General features: G+C 51.8%; 1 protein-coding gene across 1 annotated transcript in view; it reads right to left on the reverse strand.

Moving 5' to 3' along the window:
• Window positions 1–6: 6 nt before the first annotated feature.
• Window positions 7–23,699, reverse strand: part of ccr7 (chemokine (C-C motif) receptor 7) — a 31,680-nt gene continuing 7,987 nt past the window's right edge. The window contains exons 2-3 of the mRNA XM_072249750.1: window positions 7,963–8,006; window positions 7–2,466 (exon numbers count right to left, since the gene is read on the reverse strand). Coding sequence (XP_072105851.1) covers window positions 1,369–2,466; window positions 7,963–8,006 — 1,142 coding nt within the window. The 3' untranslated portion in view covers window positions 7–1,368. The remainder of the gene's footprint in view (window positions 2,467–7,962; window positions 8,007–23,699) is intronic.

The raw sequence follows: 23,699 nt of genomic DNA on the forward strand, positions 1-23,699 counted from the left end.
ACGGTTTTCATCAGCGGACGGTCTACTGACCCACCCCACCCCTCCACACACCCCGTGGTACAGTCTCGATCACCGAGGAACAGTCTCGCCCGCTGCGTTACAGTCTCACAGATGTCAGTGCAGTCCCACCCAGCGTGAAACAGCCCCACTCCCGGAGATACAGTGAGGCAAAGCCGGGTGTCCTTTCCGACGAGGCAGTCACAGCTTGACCAGCCCCGGGGCACAGTCCGCTGACTCTCGCACACCGGCTGATGGCGGAGGAAGGGTCCAAATGCGTGTCCACGCTGTCAGGGTTCCTGGCCCAGGGAGAGTTCGGTGTGTCCGTGACTGGACGTTCCCCCCTCCTCCTTAAAACATCATTGGGTTTTACATTTGCTGCTCTTTACATCCAAACGCGGCCCCCACGCCCGGTTCCAGCGGGTCACCGGAGATCTCCAAGGGCCCGGCCCCAATTACCAGGGCACGGGATAACCTTGTCAGAGGGGCGCTAGTGTTCGGGGGTGGGGGGGGGGGTCTCGGGTCACCGTCGGCGAGTCCTGGCACCGATACCCGGAGGCTGGTCGGAAGTCTGGAAGTTGAGGCCCGTATCTGCCGGATTTTTGCCGGCCGGCTGGGGGAAGGGCCAGTGTCCGCTCAGTCCGGCATCACGGCGGGCTGGAGGCCGAGGGATTGACCCGCCCTGGGATCGGAACGACATATTTCCCGGTGCCTCTCGATGCCCGTGTAAATCTGAACTTGGGCTCGGCACCAGGGGCCGGGAGAGGGGCGAGGCGGGCGGGGTGAGGGAACTGGAGCCGGGCGCCGAACGCAGGGAAGCAGCCTATGGCTGGCGGGGGTGGGGGGGGGTGGTGCGGGGGAGGAGGGGTGACGGGGGAGTGAAGCGGGAGGGCAAAGGGTGAGGAGGGAAGGGGTGATGGGGAGGTGAGGTGAAGGGGTGTGGCTTGGCAATGAGGAGGTGAGGAAGTAGAGAAGCGTAATGAGGGAGATGAGGTAGTAGAGAAGGGTAATGAGGGAGATGAGGAGATGGAGTAGGACATTGAGGGAGATGAGGAGATAGAGAGGGTCGATGAGGAAGTGGAGAGGGGCGATGAGGGAGATGAGGAGATGGAAAGGGGCGATGAGGGAGATGAAGCGGTGGAGGAGTGCAATGGCGAGGTAGGGAGGGGAGGAGAGGGACGGTGAGGAGGTGTTGAGTAAAATGGGGTGGGAGTGGGAGTGTAATGGTAGGGTGGGGGGGGGCTGTTGTCAAAGACGGAAGGAGAGCCCCGTCTGTTTCCCACCGGCCGGAGAGTCAGTGCGGCCCCCTGTTGGCTGAGGGTGGTCCACACGGTGTGAGCGGGAGGGGTGGTAACGGGGGAGCGGAGGGCCTCACGGCGAGAAGGTGGTGGTGCTGTCGGTGTCCGTGACCACGGTGCTGCGCACGCCGCTGGCGCCGGGCCGCAGGGCGGCCAGTTTGAGCAGCTTCTCGCCGCTGACGCAGCCCATCTCCTTGAGCAGCTTGAGCAGGTCGCGGCGGAACTTGACGCCGATGAAGGCGTACAGGAAGGGGTTGAGACAGCAGCGGGCGTACGCCAGGCTCTTGCTGATGTCCAGGGCCAAGTTCATGCGCTTGCTCTGCTCGCAGTCCGTCACAGTGGCGTTCACGTCGGCGATGGTGTCGATCAGCAGCACGCTGTTGTAGGGCAGCTGGAAGAGCAGGAAGGCCAGCACCACGGCGATGATCACCTTGATGGCCTTGTTCTTCTCGAAGTTCCTGGCCAGCAGCAGCGTCCTGACGACCACGCAGTAGCAGAAGCTCATGACCAGCAGCGGCAGCAGGAAGCCGAAGGAGATCTGTAGGCTGGTGGTGTAGATGAAGGTGCTGTTGTCCTGGCTCATCCGGCAGTGCACGGTGTCGTCGGTCCGCAGCTCGTCGCTGTAGACCAGCTCGGGCACGGAGAAGACGGCGGAGAGCACCCAGACGCCCACCGAGACCAGCTTGCTGCAGCGGACGGCTTTGGAGCGGTAGCGGTGGGCCGAGGCCGCCCGGACGATGGAGAAGTAGCGGTCGATGCTGATACACATCAGCAGCAGCATGCCGCTGATGAAGCTGAGCCGGTAGAGGCCGTGCACCGCCTTGCAGACGGCGCGGCCGAACAGCCACTGGCGCGCCACGCTCACCGCCCAGAAGGGGAGCGTCAGCAGGAAGAGCAGGTCGGCCAGGGCCAGGTTGAGCAGGTACACGTCGGTCATGGTCCGCAGCCGCTTGTAGTACACGTAGGTCAGCACCACCAGGCCGTTGCCCACCAGCCCCAGCAGGCACACCAGCGCGTAGATGGCGGGCAGGAAGGTCCGGCGGAAGGAACGCACGTCCTCCTTCTTGCACTGCTGCACGTAGCCTTCGTAGTCCATCTCGGCGGTGCTGCCGCTCCACGGGTCGATGTAGTCATCCGCGGTGGTCGGCGTGGTCTCCGTGCAGGCGCTGAACTGCGGAGGGAGAGAAGGCAGCCTGGTCAGAACACCGAGCTCGGACCGGGTCAGAGGTTCTGCAGACGCTGGAAATACTGGGCAACACACACACATACACACAGTCACACACAGACCCCCCCCACACACACACAGACCCCCACCCCGCCCCACACACACACACACACACAGTCACACACAGACCCCCCACACACACACACAGACACCCCCCACACACACAGACACCCCACCAAACACAGACCCCCACCCCACACACACACACACACACACACACACCCACACACAGACCTCCCCCACACACACAGACAGCCCCCCCCACACACACACACACAGCCACACACACACACACACACACACACAATACATTGATGGAAATGAGCAGTGTTTGGTGGCTTTGGGCCTGCACTCACTGGAGTTTAGAAGAGTGAACGCGCGGGAGGTGGGGGGGGGGGGGGACGGATCTCAATGAAATCAATGGAATCTTGAAAGGTCAGGATAGAGTGGATGTGGAGAGGATGTTTCCTATAGTGGGGGAGTCTAGGACCAGAGGACACAGATAGAGTGGATGTGGAGAGGATGTTTCCTATAGTGGGGGAGTCTAGGACCAGGGGGCACAGATAGAGTGGATGTGGAGAGGATGTTTCCTATAGTGGGGGAGTCTTGGACCAGAGGACACAGATAGAGTGGACGTGGAGAGGATGTTTCCCACAGTGGGGGAGTCTAGGACAAGAGGACACAGATAGAGTGGATGTGGAGAGGATGTTTCCTATAGTGGGGGAGTCTAGGACCAGAGGACACAGATAGAGTGGATGTGGAGAGGATGTTTCCTATAGTGGGGGAGTCTAGGACCAGAGGACACAGATAGAGTGGATGTGGAGAGGATGTTTCCTATAGTGGGGGAATCTAGGACCAGAGGACACAGATAGAGTGGATGTGGAGAGGATGTTTCCTATAGTGGGGGAGTCTCGGACCAGAGGACACAGTTAGAGTGGATGTGGAGAGCATGTTTCCTATAGTGGGGGAGTCTTGGACCAGAGGACACAGATAGAGTGGACGTGGAGAGGATGTTTCCCACAGTGGGGGAGTCTAGGACAAGAGGACACAGATAGAGTGGACGTGGAGAGTATGTTTCCTATATTGGGGGAGTCTAGGACCAGAGGACACAGATAGAGTGGATGTGGAGAGGATGTTTCCCACAGTGGGGGAGTCTAGGACCAGAGGACACAGATAGAGTGGATGTGGAGAGGATGTTTCCTATAGTGGGGGAGTCTAGGACCAGAGGACACAGATAGAGTGGATGTGGAAAGAATGTTTCCTATAGTGGGGGAGTCTAGGACCAGAGGACACAGATAGAGTGGATGTGGAGAAGATGTTTCCTATAGTGGGGGGAGTCTAGGCCCAGAGGACACAGATAGAGTGGATATGGAGAGGATGTTTCCTATAGTGGGGGAGTCTAGGACCAGAGGACACAGATAGAGTGGATGTGGAGAGGATGTTTCCTATAGTGGGGGAGTCTAGGACCAGAGGACACAGATAGAGTGGATGTGGAGAGGATGGTTCCTATAGTGGGGGAGTCTCGGACCAGAGGACACAGATAGAGTGGATGTGGAGAGGATGTTTCCTATAGTGGGGGAGTCTTGGACCAGAGGACACAGATAGAGTGGACGTGGAGAGGATGTTTCCCACAGTGGGGGAGTCTAGGACAAGAGGACACAGATAGAGTGGACGTGGAGAGTATGTTTCCTATATTGGGGGAGTCTAGGACCAGAGGACACAGATAGAGTGGATGTGGAGAGTATGTTTCCTATAGTGGGAGAGTCTAGGACCAGAGGACACAGATAGAGTGGATGTGGAGAGGATGTTTCCCACAGTGGGGGAGTCTAGGACCAGAGGACACAGATAGAGTGGATGTGGAGAGGATGTTTCCTATAGTGGGGAGTCTAGGACCAGAGGACACAGATAGAGTGGATGTGGAAAGGATGTTTCCTATAGTGGGGGAGTCTAGGACCAGAGGACACAGATAGAGTGGATGTGGAGAGGATGTTTCCTATAGTGGGGGGAGTCTAGGACCAGAGGACACAGATAGAGTGGACGTGGAGAAGATGTTTCCTATAGTGGGGGGAGTCTAGGCCCAGAGGACACAGATAGAGTGGATGTGGAGAGGATGTTTCCTATAGTGGGGGAGTCTAGGCCCAGAGGACACAGATAGAGTGGATGTGGAGAGGATGTTTCCTATAGTGGGAGAGTCTAGGACCAGAGGACACAGATAGAGTGGATGTGGAGAGGATGTTTCCTATAGTGGGAGAGTCTAGGACCAGAGGACACAGATAGAGTGGATGTGGAGAGGATGTTTCCTATAGTGGGGGAGTCTAGGACCAGAGGACACAGATAGAGTGGATGTGGAAAGGATGTTTCCAATAGTGGGGGAGTCTAGGACCAGAGGACACAGATAGAGTGGATGTGGAGAGGATGTTTCCTATAGTGGGGGGAGTCTAGGACCAGAGGACACAGATAGAGTGGATGTGGAGAAGATGTTTCCTATAGTGGGGGGAGTCTAGGCCCAGAGGACACAGATAGAGTGGATGTGGAGAGGATGTATCCTATAGTGGGGGAGTCTAGGACCAGAGGACACAGATAGAGTGGATGTGGAGAGGATGTTTCCTATAGTGGGGGAGTCTAGGACCAGAGGACACAGATAGAGTGGATGTGGAGAGGATGTTTCCTATAGTGGGGGGAGTCTAGGACCAGAGGACACAGATAGAGTGGACGTGGAGAGGGATGTTTCCCACAGTGGGGGAGTCTAGGACAAGAGGACACAGATAGAGTGGACGTGGAGAGTATGTTTCCTATATTGGGGGAGTCTAGGACCAGAGGACACAGATAGAGTGGATGTGGAGAGGATGTTTCCTATAGTGGGAGAGTCTAGGACCAGAGGACACAGATAGAGTGGATGTGGAGAGGATGTTTCCCACAGTGGGGGAGTCTAGGACCAGAGGACACAGATAGAGTGGATGTGGAGAGGATGTTTCCTATAGTGGGAGAGTCTAGGACCAGAGGACACAGATAGAGTGGATGTGGAAAGGATGTTTCCTATAGTGGGGGAGTCTAGGACCAGAGGACACAGATAGAGTGGATGTGGAGAGGATGTTTCCTATAGTGGGGGGAGTCTAGGACCAGAGGACACAGATAGAGTGGATGTGGAGAAGATGTTTCCTATAGTGGGGGGAGTCTAGGCCCAGAGGACACAGATAGAGTGGATGTGGAGAGGATGTTTCCTATAGTGGGGGAGTCTAGGACCAGAGGACACAGATAGAGTGGATGTGGAGAGGATGTTTCCTATAGTGGGAGAGTCTAGGACCAGAGGACACAGATAGAGTGGATGTGGAGAGGATGTTTCCTATAGTGGGGGAGTCTAGGACCAGAGGACACAGATAGAGTGGATGTGGAGAGGATGTTTCCCACAGTGGGGGAGTCTAGGACCAGAGGACACAGATAGAGTGGATGTGGAGAGGATGTTTCCTATAGTGGGGGAGTCTAGGACCAGAGGACACAGATAGAGTGGATGTGGAAAGGATGTTTCCTATAGTGGGGGAGTCTAGGACCAGAGGACACAGATAGAGTGGATGTGGAGAGGATGTTTCCTATAGTGGGGGGAGTCTAGGACCAGAGGACACAGATAGAGTGGATGTGGAGAAGATGTTTCCTATAGTGGGGGGAGTCTAGGCCCAGAGGACACAGATAGAGTGGATGTGGAGAGGATGTTTCCTATAGTGGGGGAGTCTAGGACCAGAGGACACAGATAGAGTGGATGTGGAGAGGATGTTTCCTATAGTGGGAGAGTCTAGGACCAGAGGACACAGATAGAGTGGATGTGGAGAGGATGTTTCCTATAGTGGGGGAGTCTAGGACCAGAGGACACAGATAGAGTGGATGTGGAAAGGATGTTTCCTATAGTGGGGGAGTCTAGGACCAGAGGACACAGATAGAGTGGATGTGGAGAGGATGTTTCCTATAGTGGGGGGAGTCTAGGACCAGAGGACACAGATAGAGTGGATGTGGAGAAGATGTTTCCTATAGTGGGGGGAGTCTAGGCCCAGAGGACACAGATAGAGTGGATGTGGAGAGGATGTATCCTATAGTGGGGGAGTCTAGGACCAGAGGACACAGATAGAGTGGATGTGGAGAGGATGTTTCCTATAGTGGGGGAGTCTAGGACCAGAGGACACAGATAGAGTGGATGTGGAGAGGATGTTTCCCACAGTGGGGGAGTCTAGGACCAGAGGACACAGATAGAGTGGATGTGGAGAGGATGTTTCCTATAGTGGGGGAGTCTAGGACCAGAGGACACAGATAGAGTGGATGTGGAAAGGATGTTTCCTATAGTGGGGGAGTCTAGGACCAGAGGACACAGATAGAGTGGATGTGGAGAGGATGTTTCCTATAGTGGGGGAGTCTAGGACCAGAGGACACAGATAGAGTGGATGTGGAGAGGATGTTTCCTATAGTGGGAGAGTCTAGGACCAGAGGACACAGATAGAGTGGATGTGGAGAGGATGTTTCCTATAGTGGGGGAGTCTAGGACCAGAGGACACAGATAGAGTGGATGTGGAAAGGATGTTTCCTATAGTGGGGGAGTCTAGGACCAGAGGACACAGATAGAGTGGATGTGGAGAGGATGTTTCCTATAGTGGGGGGAGTCTAGGACCAGAGGACACAGATAGAGTGGATGTGGAGAAGATGTTTCCTATAGTGGGGGGAGTCTAGGCCCAGAGGACACAGATAGAGTGGATGTGGAGAGGATGTATCCTATAGTGGGGGAGTCTAGGACCAGAGGACACAGATAGAGTGGATGTGGAGAGGATGTTTCCTATAGTGGGGGAGTCTAGGACCAGAGGGCACAGCCTCAGCATAGAGCGGGACGTCCATTTAGAACAGAGATAAAGTGGAATTTCTTTAGCCAGTGGATGGTGAATCTGTAGAATTTGTCGCCACCGGCGGCCGTGGAGGCCAGATCACTGGGTGTGTTTAAGGCAGAGGTTGATAGGTTCTTGATTAGTCAGGGCAAACGGGGAGAGGGCAAGAGGGGAAATGGATCTGCCAAGATGAAATGGCGGAGCAGACTCGATGGGCCGAATGGCCTATGCCTGCCCCATCCCACCCCCCCGCGTCTTATGGTCTGGTGGGGCATCGCTGTCGGGTCTGGGGTCTTGAGCAGTCATGTGGGAATCCGGGGGAGGTTGCGCAGGGCGGCTCGATGATCCACGGAGCCGGTCAAGCCCGCGAATGGGGAGATTTCTGAAGTTCTAGGGTGAGATGGAAAAGTTGGGAAGCGAGTGGGACCCTGACGGGGGCAGACTTTGGGAGGAGGCGTAGCCGATGTGGGAGCCGGAGGGTTCACAGAGCTCCCCCTCTGCGCTCTCCCATCACAGGGTCCCGGGGCGGGGATCCCACCAGTTAATTTACTGGCTGCCTGACCCTGCGGGCGTTCTCACTCACCTGAGACATGAGGACCAGGACGCAGAGGGTGTGAAGAACTGACCCTGTTGGGAGAGAGAGAGAGGCGGGGTTAGACATCGTCGCCATATTCTGGCTGAGGCTTGTGACTGTGCAGAACCACCCCCCCCCCCCCCCACACACACACACACACACACATCGGCGTCCCGCAGCGTGGAGTTATGAACTTTTAAATTTAATTAACTTATTTGGAGTTACAGCGCAGTAGAACCCCCTTCCGTCCCCACGAGCCGCACCGCCAGCTTAACCCCAGCCTAATCACAGGGCAGTTTACAATGACCAAGCGGTACGACTGTCGGCCGTGGGAGGGAAGCGGGGCGCCCCGGGGGAACGACGTGCACAGCCGGGAAGAACGAGCAGACTTCCTCGGAGACGGGCGGCATGCAGATCAGCTCGAGTTCAACCGTGCAGCCGGTCGAGACAGCGTTCCTTCTGGGGGCCGAGGTGCAAAGCATGCACAGCACGTTCAAAGTAGCGAGAGAGAGAGAAAGCGAGACAAAAACGCGCACACACACATGTATGTACAGTCCAAGACCCCGAGCGACATGTTCCGCAAATTGATTCGAGCCTGTCATTCCACCGATCGAACACTGGGAGGCAGCACTGACGGGAGTGGCCAGCCGCCAACCGAGCGCGAGCTGAACTCCAAATTCTTTCTAACCGGTCCGCCTTTGGACCGTCGGAGGAAACCGGAGCACCCGGAGAAAACCTACATGGAGAACACCCGGAGCTGAATTAGCATCGCGATAAAATAAACTACAACGTAGCCCTCTGTTTACTAAGAGTTTCCATTGCTCCTGTTTACTCACAATTGCTGTTCGCTTCCATTCACTAAGAACTGCTTGTCGGGGGAACTTAAAACCGGCCATCGCTCACACTGTGTTTCTTTGTCTTCTCAACTGCCCTTTCATAATCAGAAACACTCCCAACTCACCACCCAGGTCATGCTCGCTTCTCGCTGCTGCCTCAGGAAGGAGGTACAGGAGCCTCAGGACTCACACCACTAGGTTCAGGAACAGTTATTACCCCTCAATCATCAGGAAGGAGGTACAGGAGCCTCAGGACCCACACCACCAGGTTCAGGAACAGTTATTACCCCTCAACCATCAGGAAGGAGGTACAGGAGCCTCAGGACCCACACCACCAGGTTCAGGGACAGTTATTACCCCCTCAACCATCAGGAAGGAGGTACAGGAGCCTCAGGACCCACGCCACTAGGTTCAAGAACAGTTATTACCCCTCAATCATCAGGAAGGAGGTACAGGAGCCTCAGGACCCACACCACCAGGTTCAGGAACAGAGGGGATAACTTCACACAACTTCACTCACCCCATCACTGAACTGCTCCCACAACCTATGACTTTCACTTTCAAGGACTCTTCATCTCATGCTCTCGATATTTATTGCTTATTTATTTAATATTATTATTTTTACATTTTTTTGCACAATGGTTGCTTGTTGTGTGTGGTTTTGCATTGATTCGATCGTCTTTCTTTGTATTTACGGTGCACAAATCTCAGGGTCCAATTTGGTGACATATGTGGCCTTTGATTCTAAATTTACTTTGATCTTTGAACATTTTGTTCTGAGGCTCAGTCCATCTCGGCCAACAATCCTTCCGGGGTGGGGCGATTGATAGTACAGTCGGGTGCTCTCGAACTGCACATGAAAGCAAAGAGACACACACACACACACACAGACACACAATCTTGCCCACATGCATTTCCTCTCCCTCCTCCTTCCTCATGACTCCCCGTCAGTAAGAGATATAGGAGAATTACGCCATTCGGCCCATCGAGTCTGCTCTGCCATTCCAGCATGGCTGATTTACTATCCCTCTCAACCCCATTCTCCTGCCTTCTCCCCGTAACCTTTGACACCCTGACTAATCAAGAACCCATCAACCTCCGCTTTAAATACACCCAATGACTTGGCCTCCACAGCCGCCCGTGGCAATGAATTCCACAGATTCACCACCTTCTGGGGAGGGGAAGTGGGAGAAACTGACAGCGGACAGGTGAGACTAGTGAGGGGAGAAGGTGGATGGGTGGTGGAGGGGTAAATGAAGGAAGACCTGCACCTTCCCCCTCACCTGGTCTCACCTGTCACCTGCCAGCTTGTAATCTCCCCCATCCCCACCCACCCATTTTACCCCTCACCTGGTCTCACCTGTCACCTGCCAGCTTGTAATCTCCCCCATCCCCTCCCACCCATCTTCCCCCTCACCTGGTCTCACCTGTCACCTGCCAGCTTGTAATCTCCCCCATCCCCTCCCACCCATCTTCCCCCTCACCTGGTTTCACCTGTCACCTGCCAGCTTGTAATCTCCCCCATCCCCTCCCACCCCTTCCCCCTCACCTGGTCTCACCTGTCACCTGCCAGCTTGTAATCTCCCCCATCCCCTCCCACCCATCTTCCCCCTCACCTGGTCTCACCTGTCACCTGCCAGCTTGTCCTCCTCCCCCTCCCCCACCCCATTTATAGAACATAGAGCACAGAACATAGAATAGTACAGCATATTACAGGCCCTTCGGGCCACAATGTTGTGCCGACCCTCAAACCCTGCCTCCCATATAAGTCCCCACCTTAAATTCCTCCATATACCTGTCTAGTAGTCTCTGAAACTTCACTAGTGTATCTGCCTCCACCACTGACTCAGGCAGTGCATTCCATGCACCAACCACTCTCTGAGTAAAAAACCTTCCTGTAATATCCCCCTTGAACTTCCCACCCCTTACCTTAAACCCATGTCCTCTTGTATTGAGCAGTGGTGCCCTGGGGAAGAGACGCTGGCTATCCACTCTATCTATTCCTCTTATTATCTTGTACACCTCTATCATGTCTCCTCTCATCCTCCTTCTCTCCAAAGAGTAAAGCCCCAGCTCCTTTAATCTCTGATCATAATGCATACTCTCTAAACCAGGCAGCATCCTGGTAAATCTCCTCTGTACCCTTTCCAATGCTTCCACATCCTTCCTATAGTGAGGTGACCAGAACTGGACACAGTACTCCAAGTGTGGCCTAACCAGAGATTTATAGAGCTGCATCATTACATCGCAATTCCTAAACTCTATCCCTTGACTTATGAAAGCTAACACCCCATAAGCTTTCTTAACTACCCTATCCACCTGTGAGGCAACTTTCAGGGATCTGTGGACATGTACCCTGAGATCCCTCTACTCCTCACACTACCAAGTATCCTGCCATCACTTTCTTCCTCTGGCCTCCTTCCTAGTCTTGATGAAGGCTGCTCAGCTCAAAATATCAGCTCAGCCATTTATTCTTGGTGAAAGACCAAATATTTTGTGTGTGTTGCTCTGGATTTCCAGCATCTGCAGAATCCTTTGCAAAACTTCAGGAGGCAAAGTTGCTTCTGGTCATCTTTTTTTTTTTATCATGAATATGCTTAAGGATCGATTTGCTTCTCTGTTCCAATACAGATTTATTAATATATTAACAATTATAACTTCTAATAAGTCCTATGTCAGTATGAGAGAGGACTAAAGTAGAACTTTAGCAGCACTGAGGCAGGCTGGAGATACGTCTCTATCAAAGGAGGTGTGAGGCGCTCCTTCCCTCCGCTAGCCTGCAGGTCACCCTTGGGCAAGGTGTAGCACCTGCTTAGCCCCCCGATCAGGGTCAGGTGAAACCGTGGGGAGCAGGTGGTGGACGGTTTGTACGAGCAGCCGGTGCAGATCACAAGTCCTGGTGATGTGACCACTGACGCCAGGCAGACAATCTCTGAAGAGTATTGATAATGGCTCCGGGGGGGGGGGGGGTGGGGTCACCCGTCTTGTGGAGTCACTTCTAAAATGATCGTAACTTCTAAAAAAAGTCCGAACCGTGTCTCAGTATCAGAGACACGTTATCATCTTCAACAGCAGGCAGACATGGAAAAGTTCAAAACCCCACCGAAGACCCCGCAAAAGATTGCGGGGGCAGTTTGAGGGGATCAGCTGGGTCTCTCTCCCACCCGTCCGAGATATTTACCAGCAGCACCTCGTAGGCATTGTCAATGATCCCTCCCATCCATCCAACAATATCTTTGACTGCCCCCCACCCCACCCACCATCAGGCAGGAAGTACCGTAGCATTAGGACAAGAACTGTTAACATGGGAGACAGCTTCTCCCCCCAGGCCATGAGGTGCTGAGCTCCCTGACATCACCCCGGTCTCGTCACGTATGAAACACCAGTAGCATTACACTGTTTACTTTTTAAACTTGTGTCGTACATGCACATTATTATCTGTTAATTTATTATGGTGATATTACTTTATGTGTTGTGTGTGTGAGTTATATGTAGTGTGTTGTGCACCTTGGTCCGGAGGAACGTTGTTTCGTTTGACGGTATACTTTATGTGTTGTGTGTGTGAGTTATATGTACTGTGTTGTTCACCTTGGTCCGGAGGAACGTTGTTTCGTTTGACGGGTAGACCTTATGTGTTGTGTGTGTGAGTTATATGTAGTGTGTTGTGCACCTTGGTCCGGAGGAACGTTGTTTCGTTTGACGGTAGACCTTATGTGTTGTGTGTGTGAGTTATATGTACTGTGTTGTTCACCTTGGTCCGGAGGAACGTTGTTTCGTTTGACGGTAGACCTTATGTGTTGTGTGTGTGAGTTATATGTAGTGTGTTGTGCACCTTGGTCCGGGAGGAACGTTGTTTCGTTTGACGGTATACTTTATGTGTTGTGTGTGTGAGTTATATGTAGTGTGTTGTGCTACCTTGGTCCGGAGGAACGTTGTTTCGTTTGACGGTAGACCTTATGTGTTGTGTGTGTGAGTTATATGTACTGTGTTGTTCACCTTGGTCCGGAGGAACGTTGTTTCGTTTGACGGTAGACCTTATGTGTTGTGTGTGTGAGTTATATGTACTGTGTAGTGCACCTTGGTCCGGGGGAACGTTGTTTCGTTTGACGGTAGACCTTATGTGTTGTGTGTGTGAGTTATATGTAGTGTGTTGTGCACCTTGGTCCGGAGGAACGTTGTTTCGTTTGACGGTATACTTTATGTGTTGTGTGTGTGAGTTATATGTACTGTGTTGTTCATCTTGGTCCGGAGGAACGTTGTTTCGTTTGACGGTATACTTTATGTGTTGTGTGTGTGAGTTATATGTACTGTGTTGTTCACCTTGGTCCGGGGGAACGTTGTTTCGTTTGACGGTATACTTTATGTGTTGTGTGTGTGAGTTATATGTAGTGTGTTGTGCACCTTGGTCCGGAGGAACGTTGTTTCATTTGACGGTATACTTTATGTGTTGTGTGTGTGAGTTATATGTAGTGTGTTGTGCACCTTGGTCCGGAGGAACGTTGTTTCGTTTGACGGTATACATGCGTAAGATTGAATAACCGCAGGTTTCAACTTGAGTTATTCACACGATTAAAGTAGGCTTATTTTTGCTTAACGTCATATAATACAAAAAAAAATCAAAAACACTGGATTATACTGACATCATCCGTTAGCTGAATTTATGCAAAAAAGCACGTGACCTCGCTTGCTCGTCAAGAATTGAATTGGAGTCGGAGTTGGTACTGCTCTCTTGTACCAAGCTGTGGTGTGAAAAGTGAGGTGTTAGCACACACACATGCACACACAAGGACTCAAATACTTGCAGTCACGACACTTTGTGCATTACTGTGATATTCTGCTGCTGCTGCAACTTATTTTCTGCTACTTATCTGTTTAATACTGTTTTTCTTTTACTGTCTTGGTTTTATCTATCGCTGTATTTAATTCCCCGGGAGGAAGCCAAACAGAGTTTCATTGTACCTATGTAGAATGACAATAAAGAGGATTCAATTCAATTCAACTCGTCTCTACACCGTTCACACAGATAAATTCATAACGGTAGTGTGTTGAGGTAGAAGAATGAGCAGAGTGCAGAACGAAATGTTGCAGTCAGGGAGAATGTGCAGTGCAGGCTGGCTGTAAGATACAGGAGCAGAACTGTGTCATTTGAGTCTCCCAAGCCATTTCATTATTTCCCCTCTCAGCCTCAACCTCCTGCCTTCTCCCCGTATCCCTAATCAGGAATCTATCAACCTCTGCTTTAAATCTGCATAAAGACTTGGCCTCCACAGACTCCTGTGGCAAAGATTTCCACCAATTCACCACCCTCCGGCTAAAGAAATTCCTCCTCATCTTCGTTCGAAAAGGACGTCCATCTATGCTGAGGCTGTGTCCTCTGGTCCTAGACTCCCCCACTACGGGAAACATCCTCTCCACATTCACTCTATCTGTGCCCTCTGGTCCTAGACTCCCCCACTATAGGAAACATCCTCTCCACATCCACTCTATCTGTGCCCTCTGGTCCTAGACTCCCCCACTACAGGAAACACCCCTTCCACATCCACTTTATCTGTATCCTCTGGTCCTAGACTCCAACACTATAAGAAACATCCTCTCCACATCCACTCTATCTGTCTCCTCTGGTCCTAGACTCCCCTCACCATAGGAAACATTCTCTCCACATCCACCCTATCTGTGTCCTCTGGTCCTAGACTCCCCCACTGTGGGAAACATCCTCTCCACATCCACTCTATCTGTCTCCTCTGGTCCTAGACTCCCCTCACCATAGGAAACATTCTCTCCACATCCACCCTATCTGTGTCCTCTGGTCCTAGACTCCCCCCACTATAGGAAACATCCTCTCCACATCCACTCTATCTGTGTCCTCTGGTCCTAGACTCCCCCCACTATAGGAAACATCCTCTCCACATCCACTCTATCTGTGTCCTCCGGTCCTAGACTCCCCCCACTATAGGAAACATCCTCTCCACATCCACTCTATCTGTGTCCTCTGGTCCTAGACTCCCACACTATAGGAAACATCCTCTCCACATCCACTCTATCTGTGTCCTCTGGTCCTAGACTCCCCCACTGTAGGAAACATCCTCTCCACATCCACTCTATCTGTGTCCTCTGATCCTAGACTCCCCCACTACAGGAAACATCCTCTCCACATCCACTCTATCTCGGCCTTTCACCATTCGATGGGTTTCAATGAGGTCACCCCTCATTCTTTAGAACTCCAGTGAATACAGGCCCAGAGCCATCAAACGCTCTTCATGCAACAAGCCATTCACTCCTGGAATCATTTTTTCCCGAACTTCCTTTGATATTTCTGCAGTGTTGGCAGATCTACTCACGGGGCCTCACCAGTGCTTTAAGGCACAAGATGGCAATGAGATAGTTGGCATTGTAGAACATAGGACTGGCAGGGAGTTCAATATTCTCACGGCCTGCGGGGGTGGGGGGGAGCTGTTTCCCATCCTAACACAGTTCTTGTTCTAATGTTACAGTACCTCCTGCCTGGTGGTGGGGGGGGGGGGGTGGCGGGGGTCAAAGTGGTTGCTGGATGAACAGTGGAGATCATTGACAATGCTAAGGGCCCTGTGTACGCTCTGCTGTGGATAAGTACCTCAGACGGGCAGTTATCTTAGCACAGTACAGGCCCTTCGGCCCACCATGTTGTGCCAACCTTTTAATCTACTCTAAGATCAACTAACCCTTCCCTCCCCACCCCGACATATGCCCCCCCACCCATTTTCCTATCATCTAGGTGTCTATCTAACAGTCTCCTAACTGACCCGAATGTGTCTGCCTCCACCACAACCCATATTCATGGTCATACTTTATTGATCCCGGGGGAAATTGTTTTTTGTTACAGTTGCACCATAAATAATTAAGTAGTAATAAAACCATAAATAATTAGTAATATGTAAATTATGCCAGGAAATAAGTCCAGGACCAGCCTATTGGCTCAGGGTGTCTGACCCTCCAAGGGAGGAGTTGTAAAGTTTGATGGCCACAAGCAGGAATGACTTCCTATGACGCTCTGTGCTGCATCTCGGTGGAATGAGTCTCTGGCTGAATGTACTCCTGTGCCCACCCAGTACATTATGTAGTGGATGGGAGACATTGTCCAAGATTGCATGCAACTTGGACAGCATCCTCTTTTCAGACACCACCGTCAGAGAGTCCAGTTCCATCCCCACAACATCACTGGCCTTACGAATGAGTTTGTTGATTCTGTTGGTGTCTGCTACCCTCAGTCTGCTGCCCCAGCACACAACAGCAAACATGATCGCACTGGCCACCACAGACTCGTAGAACATCCTCAGCATCGTCCGGCAGATGTTAAAGGACCTCAGTCTCCTCAGGAAATAGAGACAGATCTGACCCTTCTTGTAGACAGCCTCAGTGTTCTTTGACCAGTCCAGTTTATTGTCAATTCATATCCCCAGGTATTTGTAATCCTCCACCATGTCCACACTGACCCCCTTGATGGAAACAGGGGTCACCAGTACCTTAGTCCTCCTCAGGTCTACCACCAGCTGCTTAGTCTCTTTCACATTAAGCTGCAGACACCCCTGGCCGGGTGTTCCAGGCACCCATCACACTCTCTGTGTAAAAAGTCCACCTCTGATAACCTGCCCCCCCAATACTTCCCTCCAATCACCTTTAAGTTATGCCCCCTCATATTAACCATTTCCACCCCGGGGGGGGGGGGGAGTCTCTGACTGCCCACTCCATCTGTGCCTCCTACCACCTTGTACACCTCTCTCATCCTCATGCGCTTCAAAGAGAAAAGCCCTGGCTCGTTCAGCCTCTCCCTCATCAGACCTCGGCTTGTTACAGCGGGGGCAGAAGCTGTCCTCGAGTCTGGTGGGACGTATCTTCTGGCCGATGGGAGGGTGGGGGGGGAGAGGAGAGGGAGCCCGGGGTGGGGTGGGGCCCTGCGCAGTACAGTCCAGAATTCCAAAGGCTGACCCCTATGGAGTCAGAGCAAATGGCTCCATTTGGAGAATCCCAGCATCGGAACGGAGCTGGGGAGTTTCTGGGAGAGCTCAGTTCCCGGACACTGAGCCGGCACAATGGTTACATCTACAACAGTAAGGGATGGAGGCACACACGGGAAATCTGCCGTGACACATTACCCAGGACGTTCTTGACTTCTCATCGCTACCATCAGGGAGGAGGTACAGGAGCCTGAAGACACACACTCAACAATTCAGGAACAGCTTCTTCCCCTCTGCCATCAGGGAGGAGGTACAGGAGCCTGAAGACACACACTCAACGATTCAGGAACAGCTTCTTCCTCTCTGCCATCAGGGAGGAGGTACAGGAGTCTGAAGACACACACTCAACGATTCAGGAACAGCTTCTTCCCCTCTGCCATCAGGGAGGAGGTACAGGAGCCTGAAGACACACACTCAACGATTCAGGAACAGCTTCTTCCTCTCTGCCATCAGGGAGGAGGTACAGGAGTCTGAAGACACACACTCAACGATTCAGGAACAGCTTCTTCCCCTCTACCATCAGGGAGGAGGTACAGGAGCCTGAAGTCACACACTCAGTGATTCAGGAACAGCTTCTTCCCCTCTGCCATCAGGGAGGAGGTACAGGAGTCTGAAGACACACACTCAACGATTCAGGAACAGCTTCTTCCTCTCTGCCATCAGGGAGGAGGTACAGGAGTCTGAAGACACACACTCAACGATTCAGGAACAGCTTCTTCCCCTCTGCCATCAGGGAGGAGGTACAGGAGCCTGAAGACACACACTCAGCGATTCAGGAACAGCTTCTTCCCCTCTGCCATCTGATTTCTGAATGGACATTGAACCCATGAACACTACCTCATTACTTTTCCCCCTTTTTTTGCACTAGTTATTAATGTAATTTATATATATATATACTTCTGTCGTAAAACAACAAATTTCATGACATATGCCGGTGATTTTAAACCTGATTCTGAATTTGAAAACAACGAGATACAGACAAGGTATTATGAGGGGTACAGATCGGGTAAATACAGGCAGGCCTTTTTTCCCACTGAGGTTGGGTGGGACTCCAACCAGAGGTTAAGGGTGAAAGGTTGAGTCTTTGTCAACAGTGCTGGGCCCCATATCCTCAGAAGGGATGTGTTGTCATGGGAGGGAAATCCAGAGGAGGTTCACGAGGATGATCCCGGGAATGAAGGGGTTAACATACGAGGGACGTTTGGCAGCTTGGGGCCTGTACTCACTGGAATTTACGAAGAATGCGGAGGGGGGTGGGCGCGTTCCCTCATTGAAACCGGCCGAATGTTGGAAGGACTAGACAGGGTGGATGTGGAGAGGATGTTTCCTCTCGTGGGATTATCCAGAACCAGAGGGCACAGCCTCAAAATTGAGGTGGCGACTCTTTGAAACAGAGGTAAGGAGGATTTTTTTTCGCCAGAGTGTGGCGAATCTGTGAAATGCTCTGCCACACAGACTGCGGTGGAGGGCGAGTCCGTGGGAATATTTAAGGCGGAAGTTGGTCGATTCCTGATCGGTCAGTGCATCAAAGGATACGGGGAGAAGGCAGGAGTGTGGGGTTGATGGAATGGCGGAGCAGACTCGATGGGCTGAATGGCCTATGGCTCGGCGATCCTGAAGGAGAACATCTTCACTGGGAGAGTGGCGAGAGGTCGGAACGAGCTACCAGCGCAAATGGCGGGCGCAGGAACCGATTTCAACGTTGACGGGTGCACGGATGGGAGGGGTACGGACCCGGCGCCGGTCGGTGGGAGTAGGGAGGTTAAGTGGCTCAGCACAGACTAGACGGGCCGAAGGGCGCATTTCTGTGCTTCTCCCTTTCCACAGAAGCTCTCCCTGTCACAGGACTGCACAGCACAGCACAGGCCCTTCGGCCCGCGATGTTGAACCAACCCCTTTAACCCCGGGGTCCAATCCTGACGGGCACGCGTCGGCGATGATAAACCCGATCCTGGCTCGGCCATCAACCCGACCTTCCCTTGAATACGGGCAGAACCTGCCGAGAATGTTCGGCAAGTCGCTCGGCATCCAGGGAGGGAGACGCAGGGCTTAATGTTTCAGATTCACGACTTTTATCACAGACCATTGAACATTTTGTGCTGACCTTTGACCTACTCCAAGATCAATCTAACCCCGCCCTCCATTTCTCTATCACCCACGTGCCAATCTAAGAGTCTCTTATATGTCCCTGATGTATCTTCCTCTAGCACCACCCCTGGCAGGGCATTCCACACACTCACCACTCCCTGTGTAAGAAAGTTACCTCTGACGTTACCCCCTAAACTTTCCTCCAATCACCTTAAAATTATTTATTTACTTAGTGAGAAACAGCGTGGAACGGTCCCTTCCTGTCCTTCCAGCCACGCCACGCAGCAGCCCTCCGATTTAGCCACGAGCCTAATCACGGGACAATTTACAGTGACCAATTAACCGACCAACCAGTACGTCTTTGGACGGTGGGAGGAAACCAGAGCCCCCGGAGGAAACCCACGCGGTCACGGGGAGAACGTACACACTCCTTGCAGGGAGCGAAAGGAATTGTGTAATGCCCGCCACCCCCCTCCCCCACGGCATCAGTAGTTTCCACACTAGGAAATAGTCTCTGGTCTGTCCACTTTAATCTTATTTTATGGATCTCTTATCAGGTCACCTTTCATTCTCCCTCACTCTAGCTTGCTCAGCCTTCCTGCTTTCTAATCTAGGCAGCATCCTGGTGAATCTCCTCTGCACCCTCTCTAATCCAGGCAGCATCCTGGTAAATCTCCTCTGCACCCTCTCTAATCCAGGCCGCACCTTGGTGAATCTCCTCTGCATCCTCTCTGATCCAGGCAGCATCCTGGTGAATCTCCTCTGCACCCTCTCTAATCTAGGTAGCATCCTGGTGAATCTCCTCTGCACCCTCTCTAATCCAGGCAGCATCCTGGTGTATCTCCTCTGCACCCTCTCTAATCCAGGCAGCATCCTGGTGAATCTCCTTGGCACCCTCTCTTATCCAGGCAGCATCCTGGTGAATCTCCTCTGCACCCTCTCTAATCCAGGCAGCATCCTGGTGAATCTCCTCTGCACCCTCTCTAATCCAGGCAGCATCCTGGTGAATCTCCTCTGCACCCTCTCTAATCCAGGCAGTATCCTGGTGAATCTCCTCTGCACCCTCTCTAATCCAGGCAGCATCCTGGTGAATCTCCTCTGCACCTTCTCTAATCCAGGTAGCAACCTGGTGAATCTCCTCTGCACTCTCTCTAATCCAGGCAGCATCCTGGTGAATCACCTCTGCACCCTCTCTAATCCAGGCAGAATCCTGTTCAACTTCCTCTGCGCCCTCTCTAATCTAGGCAGCATCCTGGTGAATCTCCTCTGCACCCTCTCTAATCCAGGCAGCATCCTGGTGTGTTTCCTCCGCACCCCCTCTAACGTTCCCGCATCTTTCCCATAGTGAGGCAACCAGAACTGAACACAAAGCCCCTCGAACCCCACAATACCTCTTAAACTCAGTCCCCAGGCTAATGAAGGTCAATACACCACAGGCGTATTTAACAACCCTTTGAACTTGCACAGCAACTCTGAGGGATTTCCGGACTTGGACCCCAAGACCCCTCTGTTTCTCCTCACTGCTAAGAATCTTGTCATTAACCCAGCAGCCTGGGTAAGCAAACCCCCGCAGGTGGCGAGATAGCTGGGAGTTGGAGAGGGGACTGGCGAGCAGAAAGATAAAGGGTTTAATTACCGCGATTCCGTGCAAACAGGCCATGAGAACTTGTATTTTCGGTCTCTCATACTGAGAGTGTTTTAAAACGATCATTCTCTTGTTATTAAGAATTGTTAACTGTTTTTTTTTACCAGAACTGCCGACACTTTGATGGGCAGAACTTTGAGTCCCCTGGGAGGGGAAATCCCTCGGACAGACTGAAGAGTAACTGATCTGATCAAAGGTTAGAGAGAAGCCTTAAACCAAACTTTGCACAGTGGAAGGGGCCGACTTCGGAGACTGTTCGACGGCCGCGGGCTGCAGCGCGGCGACTGAAGAAGGTCGGGAGAGGGAGAAGGGAGATCTGTGGGAGTAGAGAGAGCAGAGAGAGAGAGTGAGAGAGGAAAAGAGAGAGAGGGACAGAGTGTGAGAGGACATAGAGAGAGAGAGAGAGAGAGAGAGAGAGAGAAAGTGCAGCTGAAGGAGAATTCGACGGGGAGAACAACACTGTGGGGATCTACTTTAAAAACAACCGATTGGAAGAATAGGGCCTGAGACAGAAACAAGTAGTGTTTAACCTTTCGCTCCGGACAATGTCCGGCCTGCGGCAAACACAGTGATGGCCATTTAAGGAACAGTCGTACTCTAATGCAGCAAAGGCAGCATCCCATCCATGCACAGCAATATCTCACCAGTAGCAGTTAAATAGGACACAGGAGCAGAAGTAGGCCACCCAGCCCATCCAGTCTGCCCCACCATTCCATCATGGCTGATTTACTATCCCTCTCAACCCCCATTCTCCTGTCTTCTCCCCCTGACCTTTGACGCGCTGACTAATCAAGGACCTATCAACTCCCGCTTTAAATATCCCCAATGATTTCGTCTCCGCAGCAGCCGTCTGTGGCAATGAATTCCACAGATTCACCACCCTCTGGCTAAAGAAATTCCTCCTCATCTCTGTTCTAAAGGAAAGTCCCTCTATTCTGAGGCTGTGCCCTCTTTTTCTAGACTCCCCCACTATAGGAAATATCCTCTCTACATCCACTCTATCTGTGTCCTCTGGTCCTAGACTCTCCCACTATAGGAAACATCCTCTCCACATCCACTCTATCTGTGCCCTCTGGTCCTAGACTCCCCCACTATAGGAAATATCCTCTCTACATCCACTCTATCTGTGCCCTCTGGTCCTAGACTCCCCCACTATAGGAAATATCCTCTCTACATCCACTCTATCTGTGTCCTCTGGTCCTAGACTCCCCCACTATAGTAAACAACCTCTCCACATCCTTTCAATATTTGGTAAGTTTCATTGAGATTCCACCGCCCCTCCCCACCAGCCCTCCATTCTTCTGAATGCCCAGAGCCAACAAATGTTCGTCATGCATTAACCCTTTCATTGCTGGGATTATTCTCATGAACCTCCTCTGGACTCTCTGCAATGTCAGCAGATCCTTTCTAAGACAAGGCACCCAGACCTGTACTTCCACTTTTTCGTAGCCCTGGGGTGATTTGTGGGGGATCTGGGTTGCCTGCTTGACTACCTGTTCGCTTTCCCTGGGTTCTGCACTCAAAACTGGGTCTAGCACGCCACAACTCGAACAGAGCGGCTGAGAAAGAGCGGGGAATGACTATGAACTGAAAACGCTACAGAGACAGAAAAAGCAAAAATGAAACTATCTGATTGAAACAGAGAACCCAGAAAGATACAAAATGAGGGAGACGTGAGAGAACGGGAGGGGGAGATTTCACAGTGAGATTGAGGGGGGAGGGAGATACAGAGGGAGAGGGAGAGGGGGAGCAGAGAAAGATAGTGAGAGAGAAAGAAAGAGAGGGAAAGAGAAATGGAGAGAGAGAGAAATTGGAGAGAAAGAGGGAGAGAGAGAAAGTACAAGAGAGAGGGAGAGAGAGAAAGTACAAGAGAGAGGGGGAGAGAGTAAGAGAGGGAGAGTTAGAGAGAGGGGGAAAGAGAAAGAAAAGAGAGAGAAAGAGGGAAAGGGAAATAGAGAAACAGTGAGAAAGGAAGGGATGGAGAGAAAGGGAGAGGAGTAAGAGAGGTAAGGAAAGAATGAGCGCTCCGCTTTCCACCTACAGTGCAAAGTCGTTCGGGTCCGGGCCAGTGACTTGTGGACAGGCTGTGTTGGCGCCAGAAGCATGGCGACACTTGCGGGCTGCCCCCAGCGCGTCCACACTGAACCAACTTGATGCAAACGGCACATTTCACTGTATGTTTTGATGTACAAAGTTCATCTTTATCCTTACAAAATAGACGGGGGGGGGGGATAAGATTCATCCTTGGGGTTCCAATGTGACGTATTCAATACCTCTTGTTATTCGTTCTTTCCCTCTTGTCCACTTTCCCCTCTGCCAGATCGTCCTTGTCCGATTCCCACTCTATCCTCAGCTGCCCTCCCCCACTATATTTCTCTCATCACTTATTGTCTCTCGGCCATCTCCCTTCCTTCCTTTGCCCAAAACTTCTTCTCCCTTCTGGGGATCACCACAGATGGCTTTTTTGCTCAGGACCAGCAGATTCAATACCGCCCTGTCCTGAGCCAGGATACTCAACCTGTACGGGAGCCGTTGATATCCACGTTGACGCAAGTCCCAAGTGTAGACACAAGGCTAGAATCGGAGATCTCTTAGGACAGGCGCCTCTGAACTTTTGAATGCCTGGTGGGCAATCCGTTTGACTTTGCTGCTTTGGGGAGCTGAAGTTTGGGTATTGGCTGCGGAATCAGATTGTTTTCAAATTAGTGTTAGATTCAGACATTGGTTTGGGATTTGGGGCAGAAATGATTTGGGAAGCATTTTGGAATTGGATTTGGAAACTGGGTTGGAGTTGGATTTGAGGATTGGTTTTGGGAATTGGGATGGAGTTGGATTTGAGGATTGGTTTGGGACTGATATTGAGAATTGGTTTTGGATTTGAGTTGGGAATGGGGTTGGAGTTGGATTTGAGGATTGGTTTCGGGAATTGGGTTTGGATTCGATTTGGGACTGGGTTGGAGATGGATTTATGAATTGGTTTTGGGAACTGGGTTTAGATTCATTTTGGGAATTGGGATGAAGTTGGATTTGAGGATTGGTTTGGGACTGGTTTTGGGAATTGGGTTTGGATACTATTTGGGAACTGGGTTGGAGTTGGATTTGAGGACTGGTTTTGGGAATTGGGATGGAGTTGGATTTGAGGATTGGTTTGGGACTGGTTTTGGGAATTGGGTTTGGATACTATTT

This window comes from Mobula birostris, chromosome X (genome assembly GCF_030028105.1).
Source record: "Mobula birostris isolate sMobBir1 chromosome X, sMobBir1.hap1, whole genome shotgun sequence".
In the NCBI taxonomy this organism is placed as follows: domain Eukaryota; kingdom Metazoa; phylum Chordata; class Chondrichthyes; order Myliobatiformes; family Myliobatidae; genus Mobula; species Mobula birostris.